This window comes from Elgaria multicarinata, chromosome 16 (assembly GCF_023053635.1).
Source record: "Elgaria multicarinata webbii isolate HBS135686 ecotype San Diego chromosome 16, rElgMul1.1.pri, whole genome shotgun sequence".
NCBI classification, from domain to species: domain Eukaryota; kingdom Metazoa; phylum Chordata; class Lepidosauria; order Squamata; family Anguidae; genus Elgaria; species Elgaria multicarinata.
In genome coordinates, this window is record NC_086186.1 from 15,370,682 (window position 1) to 15,389,246 (window position 18,565).

An 18,565-nucleotide genomic window follows, 5' to 3' on the forward strand; every position below is an offset into this window, starting at 1 on the left:
CCTGGAAGATACAGCCCCTGGAACAGACCAGGAAGACGAAGTTATAGACCCAGTTTCTTTGGATACAGTACCAAATAAAGAAAAGAATATGGCTGAAGGGGGAAAAGCAATGGACAGCAACTTTCCCTCCCTAGCAGAAATTAAGGCAGTTATTGTAGAGAATAATATCATCATTTTTAAAAAAATGGATCTGCAAATGAATGAATTTAGACAACAAATGCGTGTTCTTTCGGATAAGACCGCAGAAAACTCGGATAAGATCAAAGAGATAGAGGCAAAAGCGGAATTGGACCAGAAGAAGCAAGAGGCTTTTGAAAAATCAACAAATATTCAATTTAAGGAATGGGAATTACGTCTGATCGCCTTGGAAGACCAATCTCGTAGATCTTCAATTCGAATAAAGCAGCTGAAGCAGATACAAGGAGAAGATCTTAGAGAAATCATTCTGAACTGGTTCAAAGAGCTGATGCCTGACATACCAATAGATGGATCGGATCTGGACCGAGTCCACCGCGTGGGGGGGCAAAACTACAAAGGGACTAGAGATATTTTGGTGAAATTTGGTAACTATTATAAAAAAGAGCAAATCATGAAAGAATTGAGATCTTTGACCCAGTTACAATATAAAGGCAAAGCAGTGCAAATTTATAATGATCTTTCTCAACATACATTAAATTGGAGACGGAGTATTAAACCAATAACTGGAATGTTAATGCAGAACAAAATTCCATACGCATGGGGTTACCCGGTTTTCTTAAGATTTACATATGGGAGGAGGGAACACAGAGTAACCTCATTGGATCAAGGTAAAGAATTGCTGAAGAGGCTGGGTCTGGATGGGGAAGCAAATGGGGCTGGAGTGGGTGGGGGAGGGAATGAGGCTGGGACATCTGGAGAGTAAGAGAATTGTTAATTATGTTTGGAGATAATTGCAAATAGAAATGCTAATATAGAAACCTGCCGGCCAGGCGCAGCACTGCCTCCCCCCCCCCTTTAAAGTAGATGGCTGGAGTACTAGACTCACGGGGATATGGGGGGGGGATTAGAGTGGGGGGGTGGGGAGGGGGGGAAGGTAGGAGAGGAGGGATTGGGGTAGGAGGGTGGGGGTTTTATGTATGGAGTTTGTTTTTTTATGTAAGCAAGTTTGAACTGCTGAGCACAAGGGATCGGAAGAGATTTCAAAAGGGTGATTATGGATAAAAAGATAAAGGTATCAACACTCAATGTTAAAGGTTTGGGGGCAGTCGTGAAAAGGAAGAGAATAGAACAAATGCTTAATAAAGAGGGATCAGATATTATAATGGTCCAAGAGACACACCAAGGCTCCGAGAATTCGAATATGATAAAATTAAAGTGGTTAGCCTATTATGAAAAGTCATTAGGGACATCGAAAAAAAATGGAGTGGCCACTTTGATTTCAAAAAAAAGTGGGTTTATATTAGAAGAAGTAAAAAAGGATGATAAGGGCAGATATCTTATGTTAAAAGGTAAAATTGAGGGAAAGGTCTATACTTTGATTAATGTTTATGCCCCAAATGAGAGGCATAGAGAGTTTTTTATAAAGTTGTTTAAAGAAATAGAAGAATTTAAGGAGGGGTATGCTATATTAGCTGGGGATTTTAATATGGTTATGGATAATAAACGGGACAGGTCAAATCCCACTAATGCTGAAAAGAGGAACAATATGACTATATTGAATAAATTAGTAAAAGAAAATGATTATTTAGATTCGTGGCGTTTACTTAACGGGAATAGGCCTGGATTTTCATACTTTTCCCCAGTTCATCATACATACTCCAGGATAGATTATATATTTGTTTCAAAAGATTTTGCAACGAGGATTTGTAAAATGGAAATGGGGGTAATAAAAGTAACTGATCATGCCTTGTTAAGTCTAGAATTTACAGTTAAGAAAGATTATAAAGAGGCATATAGATGGAAGCTGAATACAAAGATATTGAAATATAATAAAATAGTAGATAAAATTCGGAAGGAACTGTCGGAGTCATGGGAAATTAATGAAAAAGGAGGAACAGCTGGGTCAGTCATTTGGGACACCATGAAGGCTGTAGCAAGAGGAATCTGTATTAGAGAAACATGTAGTTTAAAAAGACAACAACGTGCAGAACAGGAAAAGTTAGAGATAGAAATTAAAAACTTGGAGGAAAGATATTGGCGAGTTAAAGATAAATATAAATTAGTGGAAATACAAGCTAAGAAGAAACAATTAGAAAATTTAAATATAGAAGAGATTCAAAAGAATTTAATGTATATGAAAAGGGAATATTTTGAAAACAGTGATAAGAACTCGAGGTTGCTTGCCAAGCTCACACAAAAAGAAAAAGGGAGGAATGGGATAGAAACGTTGAAAGATAGCCGAGGGAATTATTGTCATGCAATGAAAGCTAAAATAAAAATTTTTCAGGAATTCTATCAGGAATTGTATAAGGGTAAAGAAAGTCAACAAGAAAAGGTGGAGGAGTATATTGGAAGGTTTATAAAGAAGGGAATAAAATTAGAATATAAGGAGTTAATGGAGTCAGTAATAACTCAAAGAGAAGTTGAAGAGGTTATTGATAAGTTAAAAGTTGGTAAATCACCGGGAGCAGATGGTTTGGGTCCAGAATATTATAAGGTCTTCAAAGACTGTTTAGTTCCAAAATTAATGGAACTTTATAATAGGATATTATCAGGAGAGAAGATACCTGAATCATGGGAACATTCAGTGATAATTCTGATCCCAAAACCAGATAAAGATTTGACTAATCCCGATTCTTATAGACCTATTTCTTTAATAAATCAGGATGCTAAAATTTTTACATCTATTATGGCCAAACGGCTAAATAAATTTTTGGCAGAATATATAGGAGCAGATCAATGTGGGTTTGTGGTAGGAAGGCATATGCATAATTTAGTGGGTAGAGTTTTAAATGTAATAAATGTAATAAAAAAAGCAAATATTAAGGCAGGTATTATGGCATTAGATATTTTTAAAGCTTTTGATTGTGTGAGCTGGCAGGCACTAAAGAGTATTATAGATAAATTGGGATTTGGAAATAAATTTAAAAATGTAATAGAACAGCTATATTCCCAAAATACGGCGGTAGTGGTGGTAAATGACGGACTTACTGAAAAGATACGACTAGCCAGAGGAACAAGACAAGGATGTCCGCTCTCGCCGGTCCTGTTTGTAATGGTTATGGAAGTTTTGGCGAAGGCACTAAGGGAGGATGAAGAGTTAGAAGGAATTGGAGAGGTAAGGGAAATAAAGTTAAACATGTTTGCGGATGACACTTTATTGACCATTAAGAATCCATTAAGAAAGTTAGAAAGAATTAAATATCAGTTGAGGGAATTTGAGGAAATTACAGGGTTAAAAATAAATTGGTCTAAATCAGAGATGATGTTGTTTAACTATACCAAGAAGGAAGAAAAGGATTGGGAATTTAAGGGAATGGAATTGAAAGTTAAGAATGAGATTAAATATTTGGGAATTAAAATTACAAAAAATTTAGAGAATCTTGAAAAGGAAAATTTAACGAGGTTAAAGAAAGAGGTATTAGAGAAATTGGAGAAATATAAAAGATTAAATTTATCTTGGTTCGGAAGAATAGCCTTAATAAAAATGAAGATATTAGCTAAAATTAATTTTGTATTTAGAATGTTACCTATAAAAATATCAGAAACCGAGATAAAAAGTTGGCAAAATATTATTAATAAATATTGTAATGGAGAAAAGAGAGCAAGAGTGAATAAAAATAATTGGTACCTAAGCCAAAAAAAGGGGGGAATGGGTCTCCCAAACATAAAATTATACTACGTAGCAAATAGATTAAGACATGTTGTAGAAGCAATTATGGGAGTAGGAGATTTATATTGGATGGAAGAAAAAACCATAAATAAGGTAGAGATGAATTTGGAGAATGTTTTTTTTAAAGACGGAGGAAGAAAGTGGGTTGGAAGTATAGATAATCCACTCCTGAGGACTCAATGGGAAATTTGGAGTAAATTTAAAGGGAAGCTGCTTCCGAGCAACTCTCCCTTAGCACCGATAATAATGTTAAAGAATTTCCCAGAGGATCTAAAGGGTAGATTATGTAAAATATTAAAAGAGAAAAATAAAATAAGATTAAAGGATTGGGTAAGAGATATTAAAACAAGAGAGGATATGGAAAATTTGTTAAAGGAGAAGAAGCTATCTTGGCTAGAATATGGTCAATTAGAGCAATGGAATAAAAAGTGGATTAAAGATAATAGAATGTGCAGAAAGATGACGAGGTTTGAAGAATTAGTAGTAAGTAAGGAGGAAGGGAAAGGAGGGAGTATAGTTTCAAAAGGATTAATGAGTGAAATATATAAAATATTGTTAGAGAAGGAGTTTAGAGAGAATACAGAGAAAATGGTTTGGGAATCAGATTTGAAGATACAAATAGGGCGACAGAGCTGGGAGGGACTATGGAAACAAAGAGTGTTGAGAAGTTTATCAGTAAGAATAAAGGAGAATTATTTTAAAATCCTATGGAGGTGGTACCTAACCCCGGTTAGATTGAATAAGATAAGTGATCAACATTCAGCAAATTGTTGGAGAGGTTGTGGGGAAAAAGGAACGTATTTACATATGTGGTGGCAATGCAAATATGTACAAAGATTATGGAAGATGGTGTTCTCAGAAATTGAAGAAATAGTGGGAATGAAAATAGAACAAACACCAAAAATAGCATTGCTGTCACTATTTGAAGATATAAAGTGTGGAAAAGGAACTATAGAGCTGATATCGAATTTGTTGGTTGCAGCACGACTGATGGTAGCTAGGAACTGGAAGGTCCAAGGGGAATATACTATTGAGGAATGGTACAAAGAAGTCTGGGACATAGCCATTAATGATAAACTGACATGTAATATTAAGTGGAGAAAAGGCGTAACTAAAATAAATGAGTTCGAAGGAATTTGGAAACAGTTCCTAGTGTTTGTGTTTACTAAGGGAAGTGGGAAACCACCAGCAGAAGAAACGATTAGATTTTGGACTCAAGAATGATCCCGAGGTGGGGGGTGCACTTTTATGTTAAGAACGAAGATGTTGTAGTATGATAAGGTATATGTAATAGTTTTTGATATTTGTACTCAACAATCATTCAATATGTATGCAGCAGATATTTGATGTTTTTCTTTTTCTTATTGTGTTTTGTTTCAGTTATATTTTGGTAATGTTTATCTATGTTTATATAAAAAAAAAAAAAAAGGAAAAAAAAAAAAGAATAAATGGGAGAAGGATTATTGAGCATTTTGCATACTTAACGGAAAAAAATCTTACATGTTTACTCAGTTGAAACAAGTCCGATAAGATGCTCTCTAGTAAGTGAGCTTAGGATTGCTGCCTTAAAGTGATACTGGACGATAGTAAAAGTGAATTTCTTTCAGTCCAGCCTCCAACTTTACACATTGCAAACAGCTTTCAGCATACCTGGGCAGACACTGACATGAATTTTTGGCAACTGTTCTGGAACTATGGAACTCCTTTCCTGAGCATCTTTCCAAAATAAGTGTAAGATATTTGAGCTGGCATTTGGTAGCTGGAGTTAAAACAGGAAGTTAGTTTGGTTTCTTGATTTTAACAGCAGTCTGTTGCCTATCTAATAACCCAGTACAGTCAGTAAAGCTAGCAATTTGCTAAGCACAGAGTGCTAATCATGATTAGTACCAGCACAAGGCATAGCGCTGCAACACAGCTAATGGCAACTAGGAAAGATAGGGGGAACGGGACGCACACGAGCCCTCAGCACACTTCTGATCTCCTAACCACAGTCAGGAAGCCACTAGCATTCATGTCTGAACTCAGCTAGAGTCTAACAACACAACAAAACAAAACGGGATATGAACTCACATAAATAAAAATGTTTTCGTTAGGAACTGTGGAATAAAATACCCATCCTGTAAATTTTGAATAATTTTTTCTACTGGAGGAGCTTCTATCTTTTTTTATAGTGCCCCAGGTAAGTCAAATCTTTACAGTATTTAAACAGGAAAATAAACCAACCTGCAGAGCTTTATTCATTTCATTGCTTATCAACTGGGCAGACTGGGTTTGCTGAAGCTGCAGACGTAACTGATTTGTCTCCTTTACCAAACCTGGAGAGAAAGAATTAGAATTAAGCTTAGGAACGTAAAGAACTGCTAAGAAAGAAAGAAAAATCAAGTGACCTTTTCTAAAGCACTAACATGTATAAGTGTCCCATTTTGTAAATGTACCGAAATGCTAAGATTTATCTTTCAGAGGGATGCTTAGAAGAGGATATGTACACTGTGGCTCTATATGCAAGTTCTCAATTTGGAAAAAACAACTCTTCTAGCACTTGAGACTGTGGTAGCTTTGATAGTTTTTCCTTGTACTTTAAAATAAAAGTAATGATGAGTAAGAAAGACATGTCAAATGTTTGCTTTTCTTTAGCTCACCCGAAGCTAAAGGAAACTGTGAGACTATGCCAGAAAAACAGGATGAACAAGGCAGGCTTGGTAAAGGAGTTAAGGGTGTGTGTTTTTTTTTTAAAAAAAAGGACCACGATGTCTAAATGTATACAGTTACACTTTTAATGACACTTAGAGCAGCCTTTCACAGTATTTCTTTAGCCAGCACGAATATTTTTCAGTCTGGATTTGGCAGGGTATATGTCACTTAAGTATCGCCTGTCACACTCCTCACTACTTATTTATGTTATTATGCAAGGTTAAATGAAAAGGAAGTTTTCCTCTACTGCAACTTTCCATCCTCCTCTCCTTACAAGAGGCCTCTTCTCTACTTACGTGCACCAGACTTCTGATGCATCTGCGTCTTTAAGTTGCCACTCGAAGCAGAATAGGTGGCGTATGATCTTAATTTAAGATTTTCCAAATTTCCTACTCTCAGAGAACCGTTTCCACATTGATACATTTGCCAAGGAATACCTGCACATCTGCCATGGACTCTCATGTGCTTTTCAGAAGATTCTGGGATACATTCTAGAGCATGCACAGTTTGAAGGGGACGCTACCTAAGCCTGTAGGGTACTTGTCATCCCACACAAACTGAAAATGCACCTCAATTGTACGTAATAATAACTTGCAGCTGCCTATGGCAGGAAAAGAGTTGTGTCTGTTGCACAATTCGTCTGCTACAGTTGATCTTTTTTGTTGAGGAACTCCAGGATTCCGACACTATTCAAAAAACACAACTTAAATGAACCAGAACCGTGGTCAACTGATAGCTTAGAATGCCATTAAGCATAAGATCAATTTAAAAAATGCTTCGGCAATGAAAGTAATAAAACAACCTCACCTGCCCTGTTCTGCTGACAATGTTCAGCCTCCTTTTAGCAAGATTGCTTTCAAATGCTGAAAGGCTGGCATTTGCTGCAAAGGAACTGTTTTTGTGAACCGCCCAGGGAGCTTCGGCTGTTGGGCAGTATAAAAATGCAATAAATAATAATAATAACTGAAATTAAGACCTTTTCATATGCATCTAAAAGGACTCAGATCCATTTGTCAATGCAAAAAATATTAAAGACAAATCTACAAAGGAAACCGGAAACATTCTTGTTGAGACTTATGGATGATCAACTTAAAGAAAAACGAGGAACGCTGTTTTTGTACATGACAACAGCTGCCAGACTACTCTATGCACAATACTGGAAAAATACACAAGTACCATCAACGGAGGAATGGCTGCTTAAGTTTTGCAGTTGGCGGAGATGGCCAAACTTACGGCACTAGTAAAAGAAAAATCAACAACCTCGTTTGTACTGGACTGGAAACCTCTGATAGAATATATGCAAGAGTTACAAAAGAATGATGTATATGTCTGTGGTTTTTACACATAATCTGTGGTCTTAATAGACAACACTGGGCTGGCTAAAGTGAAGTAATAGATAGCCCATATGTCTGACATGAAGAATGCCTTAAATGGAATATGGCCTTATATGTTTTGCATATGTGTTTTTATTAGTTGTATTGTATTGTATTGTTAGTTAAGTGCATGATACTCTTATGTTTTCTTTCTTTGCTTGTCTTCTTTTTCTCTTCCTTTGTAAAAAACAATAAAATGGTTAAAATTTAAAAGCACTCAAAAGGTGACCGTTTAGACACCATTCTGATTCTTCACACAAATGCTCTTAACCAAACTTTAGGAACCTCTTATTATATGTTTTGTTTGTAAAATTAATACCGAGACGACAAACCTGTTTGTAATAGATTTGCACACTGGTTTTGGCTTTCTTCTAGACTTCTCGAGAGCCGATTGATTACCTCATTTTTTTCTAATTTGCTTTCTTCAAGAGTTCTTTCAAGTTGCTTCACATGCTCTCTCAGATGGCAGCAAAGTTCTGTCTGGTAAAAGGTATGGCATATATAAACCGTTCAGATAGCTTACATGGACATCCAATGAAGTTCAACATTAACATTAATCATACCTCACAGTTGGCTTAAAAGCAAAACAAGGTTTTGGAATGGTTCAGTCAGTCCAATAAATGGTGGTTTATTGACCCATGCACTGGCAGTTCCGTCCTTATGTGTATGCGGTTTTGCCCCAAACATCTTGTCTTATTTATAACAGTTTCCTATGACATCTGCAGCTCTGTCTATGGGCCTCAAGGAGGTGACCCCCAGCTTCCTATGGCACCCCAGATGCTGTCTAGGCGCCATAGGGTTGCTCTCCCCAACAACAAACCTATTGTTTTACTGAAACGGAAATCAACACACACCCATTCTAGCATTTATAACCAACTAACATGAAGATTTGGGAACCTTCCAAATGAGAAAAGGATACATTTAGACATCTGGAAACTCTGAAGAGATACAGGCACCTTTTTAGAATGTTTGCATACGGACTAATTTTGTCAGGGTCTGTTCAGATGAGCCTCCATTGAGGATCACAGTCATATAATATAAACAGAGGAGGCCAAAGAGTCCCTGAGTTTGAGAATAATTAGGTGGATTCAATCTTTACCGTTAAAAGCAGTACTATGACTGAAAGCCAAGAGGGTGAGGGTGGCTACCCTATTTGTTTTTGTTCTAAAAAATACCAAAAGAGAAAGTAATTTGGTCTGGCAATTGTTAAGCGTAACTTAGCTTCTTTGTGATTTCACAGCTCTTGTGCATTTTGAAGCTCATCAGAATACTTTCAAAGGGAGAATTACGAAATTATCAGATGGAGAAACCAAAACTTCAGAAGTTTATGTGCCTTCTGTAACTGTTTTCATATTGTACATCTGACCTGCTCCTGGAGTGCTACGTGCCTAGCATCAAGTTTCTGCTGCAAAGATACGGCTTGTTCTTCGTGTTTCTGCTTGAGCGCTGCAACAATAGCCTCGTGCTGTTCTCTTGCACGCTGAAGAGCATCAGAGCGCCGAAGTTCCAAGAGCTGCTGCTGCATGCTTTCCATGGCAACTTCTGCTACTTTGGCTTGTTTGATCAGCTACGAAACAAAACATCAAACAACCCATCCGTTAGGTGGTGTTATTATTATATTTATTTGTATCCCGCCTTTTGCCCAATACTGGGCCTCAAGGCGGCCTTACAAAGTTTAAAACATACACTGTAAAACCTAGGAAAAGAAATGTACAAAAAAAATTTCCATAAACGTTTAAAATACGCGACAAAATTATAAGTCATTAACATAGATGGAGGAACAGATTATTCTCCAAAGGCCTGCTGGAAGAAACAAGTTTTAGCTTGCTTCCGAAAGCCCATCAAGGAGGGAGCCAGTCTAGCTTCCCCGGGAAGAGAGTTCCAAAGCACTGGAGCAGCCACCGAGAAGGCCCTCTCCCATGTTCCCAAAAATAGTTCAAATGTTGGGATGCCTTTAACATAAGCAACCATCAATGAACAGTTCATATAAATTTCCACAATGGAATCAACTGTAAACCACAGATTTCTAGTAGCAGACAGTTAACATCTGCAAGCAGAGATATGTTTCTATCAGGCTATTAAGAAAAGGACCAGTTAGAAAATCTGACACATGTCTTGGGAGGAAAAGGTTAAAATCATACTGAAGAGGAACTATCCCACATGTATCTCATGGCTGCCTCCCTACTCCCAACCCCTTTCTGTTTTATGCATCTAAAGCAAACCGGGCTACTTTGGTTGGGAAATTTGTATGAACTAAAACTTACCTCCAAAACACTTTCACTCACATCTCCTTGCCATGCATGAGCTTCTCTGTGATAGAACCGGTCCGATATAACTTTCCCTTTCCGTTCTAATTTCCCCTAGACATGGGAGTGCACAAGAGCTAGCTCTGCAAAGTGTGGGGCGGGGGGCAGGGATGATAGCAGCGTAAGCCTGCCCTGCTCCAAGCACAGCCAGTTCAAACCTACTGCTGAGAATCTCTTTTTCAGAACCAGCAAAGGGAGGAAAGAAAACTGTGCAATAATATTACTTGGCAAGACCTCCATTTCTCCTCATCCTCACTTGGCTCCAAGGCACACTATGGGCCATATACAGCTTTGGGACAGGGCAAGACCTGTGCCTTACCATGTTGATGCAAATGCAAGAAGACAGAGAGTGTGATGTGAATCTATCTGTTCACCTTCTCCAAAGAGGGGGAGCACATTCCTGGTTTGCTTGGGAAGTGGTGATGGTTGCATGTATATGTTGGGAGAAGGGAGTGGGGAAACAGAGCTCCACAGTCCCACACCTTTGGGGCTTTTACCTATATTGCGCCACAGACCACAAAGTTCCATTTTCACATACCTTCTTAACGCTATTTTTAATAGGCCGTTGTAAATACCTTAGGGCGGGATTTCAAACAATGAAAATTAAGATAGTCACAATACCTGCTCCTCATTGGCAGTTAGAGTTTGAATTTGGCCTTCAAGTGCTTTTATTTGGCCTTCAAGTTGAACTTCCCTTTCCTTGCCATTTTGATAAAGAGTCTGACTTTCTTGGAGACTAAGGCACATGCCATCCTTTTCATCTTCAAAAGAGAAAGAAATATTTACATCACATTCGTGGTTATTTAAAGATGCAACACAGCCTTTTACGGAATAAAGGAGAAGGGTGTCAACATTTGCGTTCTATATTTTTTATACATTATAGAACAACGGGGAAGGAGGAAGAACTCTGAATGGTGTTTGTTTCAGAATCACACTGTGGTTTTGATTTAAGTCCAGTAGGTACGTTAACTAGAGCAAGCCACCTCTAACCAGCAATGCAAAGACTGCTACAAATGCAGTGACCAGCAGGGGGAGAAAAAACACACAACTTGCCTCCGAACCAAACGAAAGAATACAAACTTCCAAATCCTTATTACTACAGTTTTATTCAATGAACATCAGTGCATTGCAGACAATGAAATGAAAGAGGGATAATAGTTCTGGGGCCTCATTCTTTGTAATCAGCACCCAACTATTGACTCTTGTTCTATCCTATTAATACCCGGCTCCAGCATTTTGCTATTTCTCAGTCTTATACATACACACCTCCGCAAAGGCAAAGTATATGATATAGTTTAGCCAGAGCAGGGTCATGGTTCAGTGGTAGAGGACATGCTTCACAAGCAGAAACTCTCAAGCCCAATTGCCAGCACCTCCAGGTAGAGCTGGGAAAATTCCTGCCTGAAACCTTGCAGAGCAGTCCGCATCGCCAATACTGGGCTAGATAGGCTAAATGCCTGGCTCAGTATAAGGCAGTTTCCTACGTTAGCCAAATAACTATGAGCAGAAGGAAATAGCCATTAGGTTGTGTAAGAGTTGCACTTCTATGAATGGACAATCTGTTCCACATGCAAAAAGCTGTTTTGGATTGAATCCTATATATATATATATATATATATATATATATATATATCTCCCTCTCTTCATTCTGAAAGGTCAGTGGCGAACTTGGGGTTCCCAGTGGTCTCCCACCAGAGACTGATGCAACGTGCACCTCCTTGGTTTCAACAATAACACGACATTGAACCCAGCCAAGCATCACACAATATATAGTTACAATGCCTACAAAAGCACTGGATTCTAGAGCTGTTTTTGATCTTACTAGATGTCTCAGCCTGTGTCTACCCTAGTACTTGAATAACTGGGAGGGAGGGGTCCTGGCCCCTTTAACTTTAAGAAAATTATCGATGGCCATGATTTGTCTAAAATTGTGGGGGAGGGGGCAGGGCATATTGCTTCTGCTTTTTTCCCAAAGGTCCCTTACCTTCCCCCCCCCCCAATTATCCAAGTACTCTAATCCCTTACCTACACTGTTGCACATTCCTTTATGTCAGGAAGAATTATTTAGAACCAACTTCGGTTCCTGATCATGATTGTGTGTTTTTTTTTAACTCATGTATTTCCCTCTAACATTCTACAATGCATTAGTGAACGAATTTTAAAAAGTTCCTCCCACCCACAACTAGAAAACCGAAATGCAAATGTAACTGGGACACACGCCACGCCCCCTCCAGGTTATCCAATCGAAGGGTAGCTTCTCATCTTTTATTTCCAAGGGTCCTAGAATCCATGTGGGCCAAACCCACCCTCTGAAGTCGCCACCCCCAGGACAAGGAGATTTACCTTTCACAATTGCAAGCTGATGAGACAGATACCTAATCTGCTGTGCTCTCTCTTCCAGCTGTTTATTAAATTCTTCCAATTTTCTTCCTTTTGCTTTATTAAGAACCTGAAGTTGTAGGATCTGCATGTTGTCTGACGAACCTGTCAATTTAGATACAGCTTTCAAATATCAGGTATTAAAATGTACATTGCTTTCTCATTTAATATAAATTAGGCCACAACATAAAGTCCTTGAATTGTATTATTAGAAGTATCGAGCCTCCGGTTACAAGTTTTACCAATGCAGCTTTTTAATTTAGCATTTTGGTTTATTTGACAGCAGAAACCACTGCAAGCCATTTACAGTCGCTCACCTCCAGGACCATGATCCATCAACTCCAGAGACCAGACAAATGAAGTCTCTTCTCCCCTACAGCCCCTGGGCAAGCCATCTAATTTTGCCTATAGCATGAAGGACCTCAGCCATCAGGAAACAGCACTGCACAGCCTGCAATGTGACCCCTGGAGAATCCAGTTGTTGGATCTTCTTCACTAAAAGCTTTTTGCCTAGACTCACAACAGAATCCTCATCCCAGCACACCTGTGGCAAGCTACTCTATGAATATTAGTTGTTCTGCTGATCACCTCTAGAGGTATGTTAAATAAGCACTTCTTTGGTTGCCATCTCCCATGGGAACAAGGGACTACAAAATATAGATTTTGTACAGCTCATACTGGTACAGAGTAAGTGAATTGAGTGGACTTTTAGTAGCCCTTCAGTGACCCCAAACTGTAGAGAATTCAATTCCACCTCCACTCTTGCACATTCCTTTTTGTCAGCAAGAATTATTTGGGACTAACTTTGGTTCTTGATCATGATTGTGAGTACTTTTTAATGCAGGTACTTTTCCCTAGCATTCTACCATCCATTTGTGAACAAATTCTACAAAGTTCCTCTTATCTGATTTGAGCAATATTGTCATTCTACTGCTTAATTTTACAACCAGCCTGGGCATCTTAAACAATCTAAATTAATGCAACAATTTTTTATTTAGTCAGGGGCGCCCTATCTTTGGTAAATTACTAGGATCTGAATGTAAAGTTCTACATAAATGTTTCATCTTCTAGCTCCTTGGTCTGGGACGCTTGAATTTCCTGCACTGGCACAGTCCCCTAACTGCAATGAAGAGATTGCAAGTGGGCCACTGAACCTCACACTCTCTCCAGAGCAAATCCTACTTCCAGTTTAACTGTAGTTAAGAGATATGCCAGCACTGATATTAGCCACAGTTAAGGCTAACCAGGTTCTCTCTTAATCAGAATTTGCTAAACCAGCTTGAAAGAGAATGGCTCTGTTATGTCTACACTGGCCTTCAACCATACCACAACTAACACAGTTAGTGTAAAATGCTTCCATAAGCCCAGCTTTCTGTTAAATTATGACAGCCTTCTAACCAACTCACTAAGATAATGTTAGCTATAGAAGTACAATGCCAATCCATGGAAAGATAATGTACAGATAAAAATGAATTTACAATGGAGAAGAGAGAGAAAAAGAAAATATTTTAAGTGAAATGTTTTGCATACAGATAAAGATATTATTGTCTTTCCTTTTTATTGTAATAGAAATCTAGGAGGAGTGCTAACATCTATTCTTAGAATAACTGATGAACACTTACTCTCACCAGTACCCAGGAATTCTTGCTGCATCTCTTCAAACACTTCGTTTCTTCTTGCTGTATCTGGAGAAATAGGGACTGGCTGCTGGATGTTATTCTGGTAAGGCTTATATAGTACTTTGTAAGGCTCCACAACTTGATTGTTAGTCATTTCTGAAGTGCCAAACTGCAAAGATAACAACATAAATGTGCAAGATTTAATAAAAAGATGTACAAGCCACTTCTTACATTTTCTGTTAACGTTTCAATACCCAGTACAAAATACACATGTATAGTTCCAGGTATAAAAAGGGAGCACATGCAAATCCTACTTTTCCCTTTAATACACATGAACAACTCTCCACTTACTGCTTCTTGTTACTCATGGTGTACTTTAATGGAAAACATGGAAATGTATGAACAAGTTCACACTTCCTAAATGGTGCAACACGCATATGTATTGAACTCTGAAGTTGGGACTCAAACACAGATTATGAGAAAAGAAATAGTGGAAAGTAGCACACAAGGATCTTAATTTGGAAACCATTACTTAGAAATAAACCCGATTGGTTTCAACTGAGTTCCACGCAAACATGCCTTAAACCTAATACTTCAGGATTCATTCAGACTTACTGCTTTCCCCAAAGGGGTTACTTTCCTATTCAAAAGCTACGAACTGACTTAATGTTGGTTGTAATTCCATTATACTTTCATTTGGAATGTTACAACATAAGCAGATGAATATTGGGGCATAGGATAATCAAATTTAATCAACAGTCCACATACGTTCAAGTGTTCCTTCTTAGCATCGAAGTTTGCTATTTTGCCATGCTGGTTATTGAACTCTTGTTGGTGGCCATTTGCATATGGTCTAAAGTTTTCTGGAAGATGATATACGTTGGTTTGTTGATAATGGCTAGGTGCTTTGTACCCATCTCCTCCGAGATACACATCATCAGACCCATCTTCACTGGCCCTCCCAGAAATCTCAAACATGCTTTTATTTTCATCCTCATTGTGATGGACAGGCCAGTCACTGGTATGCATTTCACCTTGGACGTTTCCTTGATCGTACTGAAAGTGTTCAGCATAGAAATTCTGAGTCTGTTCATAATCCTAAAAAGCGTTTAAAGTTAATTAGCACTACCAGGCATTATTTATGTCACAGCTACTCTAGTTTGGACAAGATTTTGGAACACATCTCATATGGAAAAAAGAATGAAGGAAGAAGCACAATTAAGTTAGAAAAGAAAGGACACTTAAAGTGACCAGTACACCAGTGTTCATTCAAACTGTAGCAAAGTTGATATTGGTCAAATATTTAAAATTCCTGTTGCTACAGTCAACTTTAGAGAACTATGATCCTATTAGTCAGCACTTCAGAACACTCCCTTCCTCTGAGTCCACTCCCAATTCCATATTCTCCAAGTTGAAATGCTATTACTTACATTTAAGTATCTTCCCTTCCTGATTACTGTTTTGTTCCATTCTGAACTCTTATATTTTTAGGTTATTTTATTTAAACTTTGGATTACTATGCCAGTAGCTCAGCTTTCCCCCCTTTTTACTCATTGCCCCATATCTGTGGAAATTTTTGCCGGATGACCTTTGCTCTATTGAGCTTTCTTAAGCAGCCTCATCTTATTTGAATTTACATTTTCCCTGTAGAATTCCCAGATTACTTTATGAACATCTCCAATTTCTTTTTTAAAAAAGTCTTATTCCAGTTAATATATTCCCCAATCCCACCTCCTTCTGATGTCTGATCAGCCTAAAGGTAAAGCCTCCTTCGTATTATTCATATGTGCTTAATTTTTAAGTGTTAGGAAATAATGGATATTATAATATTAATAGATATTTTTCAGAAAATAGACATTTACATAATCAAGGTTACTAAAGGAAGAGGCAAATAAGAGAAAGTGTTTGAAGATCATGGGTGAGGTAACAAAGAAAAGGGCAGAGAAAGAGCATAGAAGTTAATGGCAGTAAAAAGTTAGAGGGAGAAATGGAAATAAAAAGGTGAGAAGGCTGAAGTACTCAAGGCAATGCACAACAAGTAGACAGGAAAAACAGGAAGCGTTTACCTACAAGTTAAATAAAACATAAAAGAGGCAGAAAGAGGAAGATGTTCTCTCATCCTTAACAAGTCCCGAGGACAGAAAAGTGCAGTAACTTGCAGCAGTGACCTATGAATTCCTATTCATTTTTCACTGTGCTTCATGTAATACAACAGGTTTTGATAACTTTCGTTTACTAGATATTTTCCCAGATAAATACTAGTATGTTTTACCTATTTTACAGGTCTGTACAGAACAGCAAAAATAAGCATGCCATGCTGATCTACAGTTTGTCCCATGAACTTACACCTGTTGGATTTGCTGCAGTTGCATGATCATTCCATCTGGTAGCATCCTGATCCCAGGGCTCATGTGTTCTATACAGAAAGAAAACGGAGATTTAGGAATCATGTTAATATTGTAGCGCTGATGTGATATGCAAAACATTGACCGTATGTTTCCCCAATTAGCTTTCCTTCTCAGGAGTCTAATGTTGTACATACAGTTACTTGGAATATAGTATTAGGTTTTCAACGTTTTCCAGTGCACGGGGAAATAAGTCCATCAAGTTCCTTACTGTTCATGTTCCTCAGCTGCACTATAATCAGAGAGATGGTCTCCACTGTCTTCCAGCATATCATGGGGAAGGTCTGTCAACAGCTGCTGCAACTGAAATGCGACACATTTTAACTAGGTGAATGTGGGATCCATCTTCATAAACACAGTATCTACACTTCCGGAAGGGATATACCTTTCAATACCAAAGGAATCAATTTGTGGAAAAAGCATGCTAGATTGTTTGGAAGAATCCATACCATTACAATATGGCTACCATGGCAGTTCAAGGATGCTATTTCCCCCCTTTGTGCCGTGAATATTTCTGCTAAAAGAAAAGAGCATTCCATCTCACAGACAATGCCGGTAGGAAGAAAGGGAATCATTATAGTGACACATCTATTAATAGAAGCTGGCCAACTGCACCAGTGGCACACTTGTGCCTTTGAGAAGCATGCTCTGACCGCTGCTACTCAGGCAGAGTAAGATCAGAATTGATCAACTTGTTCAGAAAGTACCATATCAGAAATAGCTCATGAGCCGGAAGGTTCAGTTCAAGTATCTGCCTATAACTGACTAGTGCACTCTTGAAAAAATCCAAAAGTGATAGGTCACCGAAAGCTTAATTCACTTACCTGAGCTTCCACCTCCCCTACTCCAGCACTGCACCTGCCTCCACGCCAAGGGCTGCTATCATTCTCTCTCCCTATGCAACCCCTCCTCAACTCTCAAAAGACTTGGAGATTCAAGAAGACTTGGAGGGGCAGCTGCCATTAGTGCTGCACTGATTCTCTTCAGCAACAGCAGGGAGACTTTGAAGATATACTTGTATGCAATTAAGCTTAGAGCAATTTGGGATAAGAGATAAACCCTATAATTCTCTTTCAAAGTTGGAGGGGATGATAATGATGCAAAACATTATTTCAGCTGAAGTAACAGTATATATTTCATAATGGCAAGGCAATACTGCGCCTCTTTAAGCAGGTAGGTGTTTTGAAACCACAAAATAACGTGGACATGTTACCTAAATCTCTACAGGATCAAATGTTTGGAGAAGAGGGCAACAGACCACTTACATCTCTCAAAACACCTAGCCATCCCAATCCTTTCCATTTTAGCCACTTGGTTTGTTTTTGGAAGTTAGCTTTCAGCAGCTTAAATAAAAGAAGCCTTCTTTACTTACTTGGAGCAAGGAATCCTGTATAGAGTGTACCTGTTCTTCCAAACCTTTAGTGAGATTTTGATATATAGAATGGGTCTCAACTGATACATTTGTGCAGTACATTTTCTTTTTCTCACAAGATTAGTAGAAAACTGTACACAACAATATAAGCAGTTATTGTCTTGAGATCTGACACCCAATCTTTCTTCTCCACACTAACAAAGCCTACACATTTTGTTAATTAGAGCAGAAGCAACTGCTTACAAACAGAATGATGAGCAAATAGCAGAAATAAAGTCTTTCATTCAGGATGGAGAGATTATTATATTACACCAAAAGGGGTAAACACATAAGTAATACTGGAGCAAAACTACACTTCTGCTTTTTGGCATGGCGATCAAGAGCATCTTACGATTCTATACTAATGAAATATATACATATATTTCCATCAAAAAGTTCTTAGACATCCCAAGCTATACACAATCAACACACTGTTATTCAACTATGTTTACGGTTATTATTCCTATACAAACTAAGCCTTCAGCAATGTAATGTACTGAAGTATTAAAATTCCAAGTACAGTCTCTGAGTTTCTGCTAAAGTTCCACTGAGGTTAGGAAGAACAGAGTT

General features: G+C 38.1%; 1 protein-coding gene across 1 annotated transcript in view; it reads right to left on the bottom strand.

Annotated features, from left to right (window-relative positions):
• CEP152 (centrosomal protein 152) overlaps positions 1-18,058 on the bottom strand; it is a 39,715-nt gene extending 21,657 nt beyond the window's left edge. The window contains exons 1-10 of the mRNA XM_063142301.1: positions 17,957-18,058; positions 16,796-16,887; positions 16,526-16,595; positions 14,948-15,277; positions 14,183-14,348; positions 12,525-12,665; positions 10,803-10,942; positions 9,242-9,442; positions 8,208-8,355; positions 6,035-6,126 (exon numbers count right to left, since the gene is read on the bottom strand). Coding sequence (XP_062998371.1) covers positions 6,035-6,126; positions 8,208-8,355; positions 9,242-9,442; positions 10,803-10,942; positions 12,525-12,665; positions 14,183-14,348; positions 14,948-15,277; positions 16,526-16,595; positions 16,796-16,887; positions 17,957-18,058 — 1,482 coding nt within the window. The remainder of the gene's footprint in view (positions 1-6,034; positions 6,127-8,207; positions 8,356-9,241; positions 9,443-10,802; positions 10,943-12,524; positions 12,666-14,182; positions 14,349-14,947; positions 15,278-16,525; positions 16,596-16,795; positions 16,888-17,956) is intronic.
• Positions 18,059-18,565: the final 507 nt, after the last annotated feature.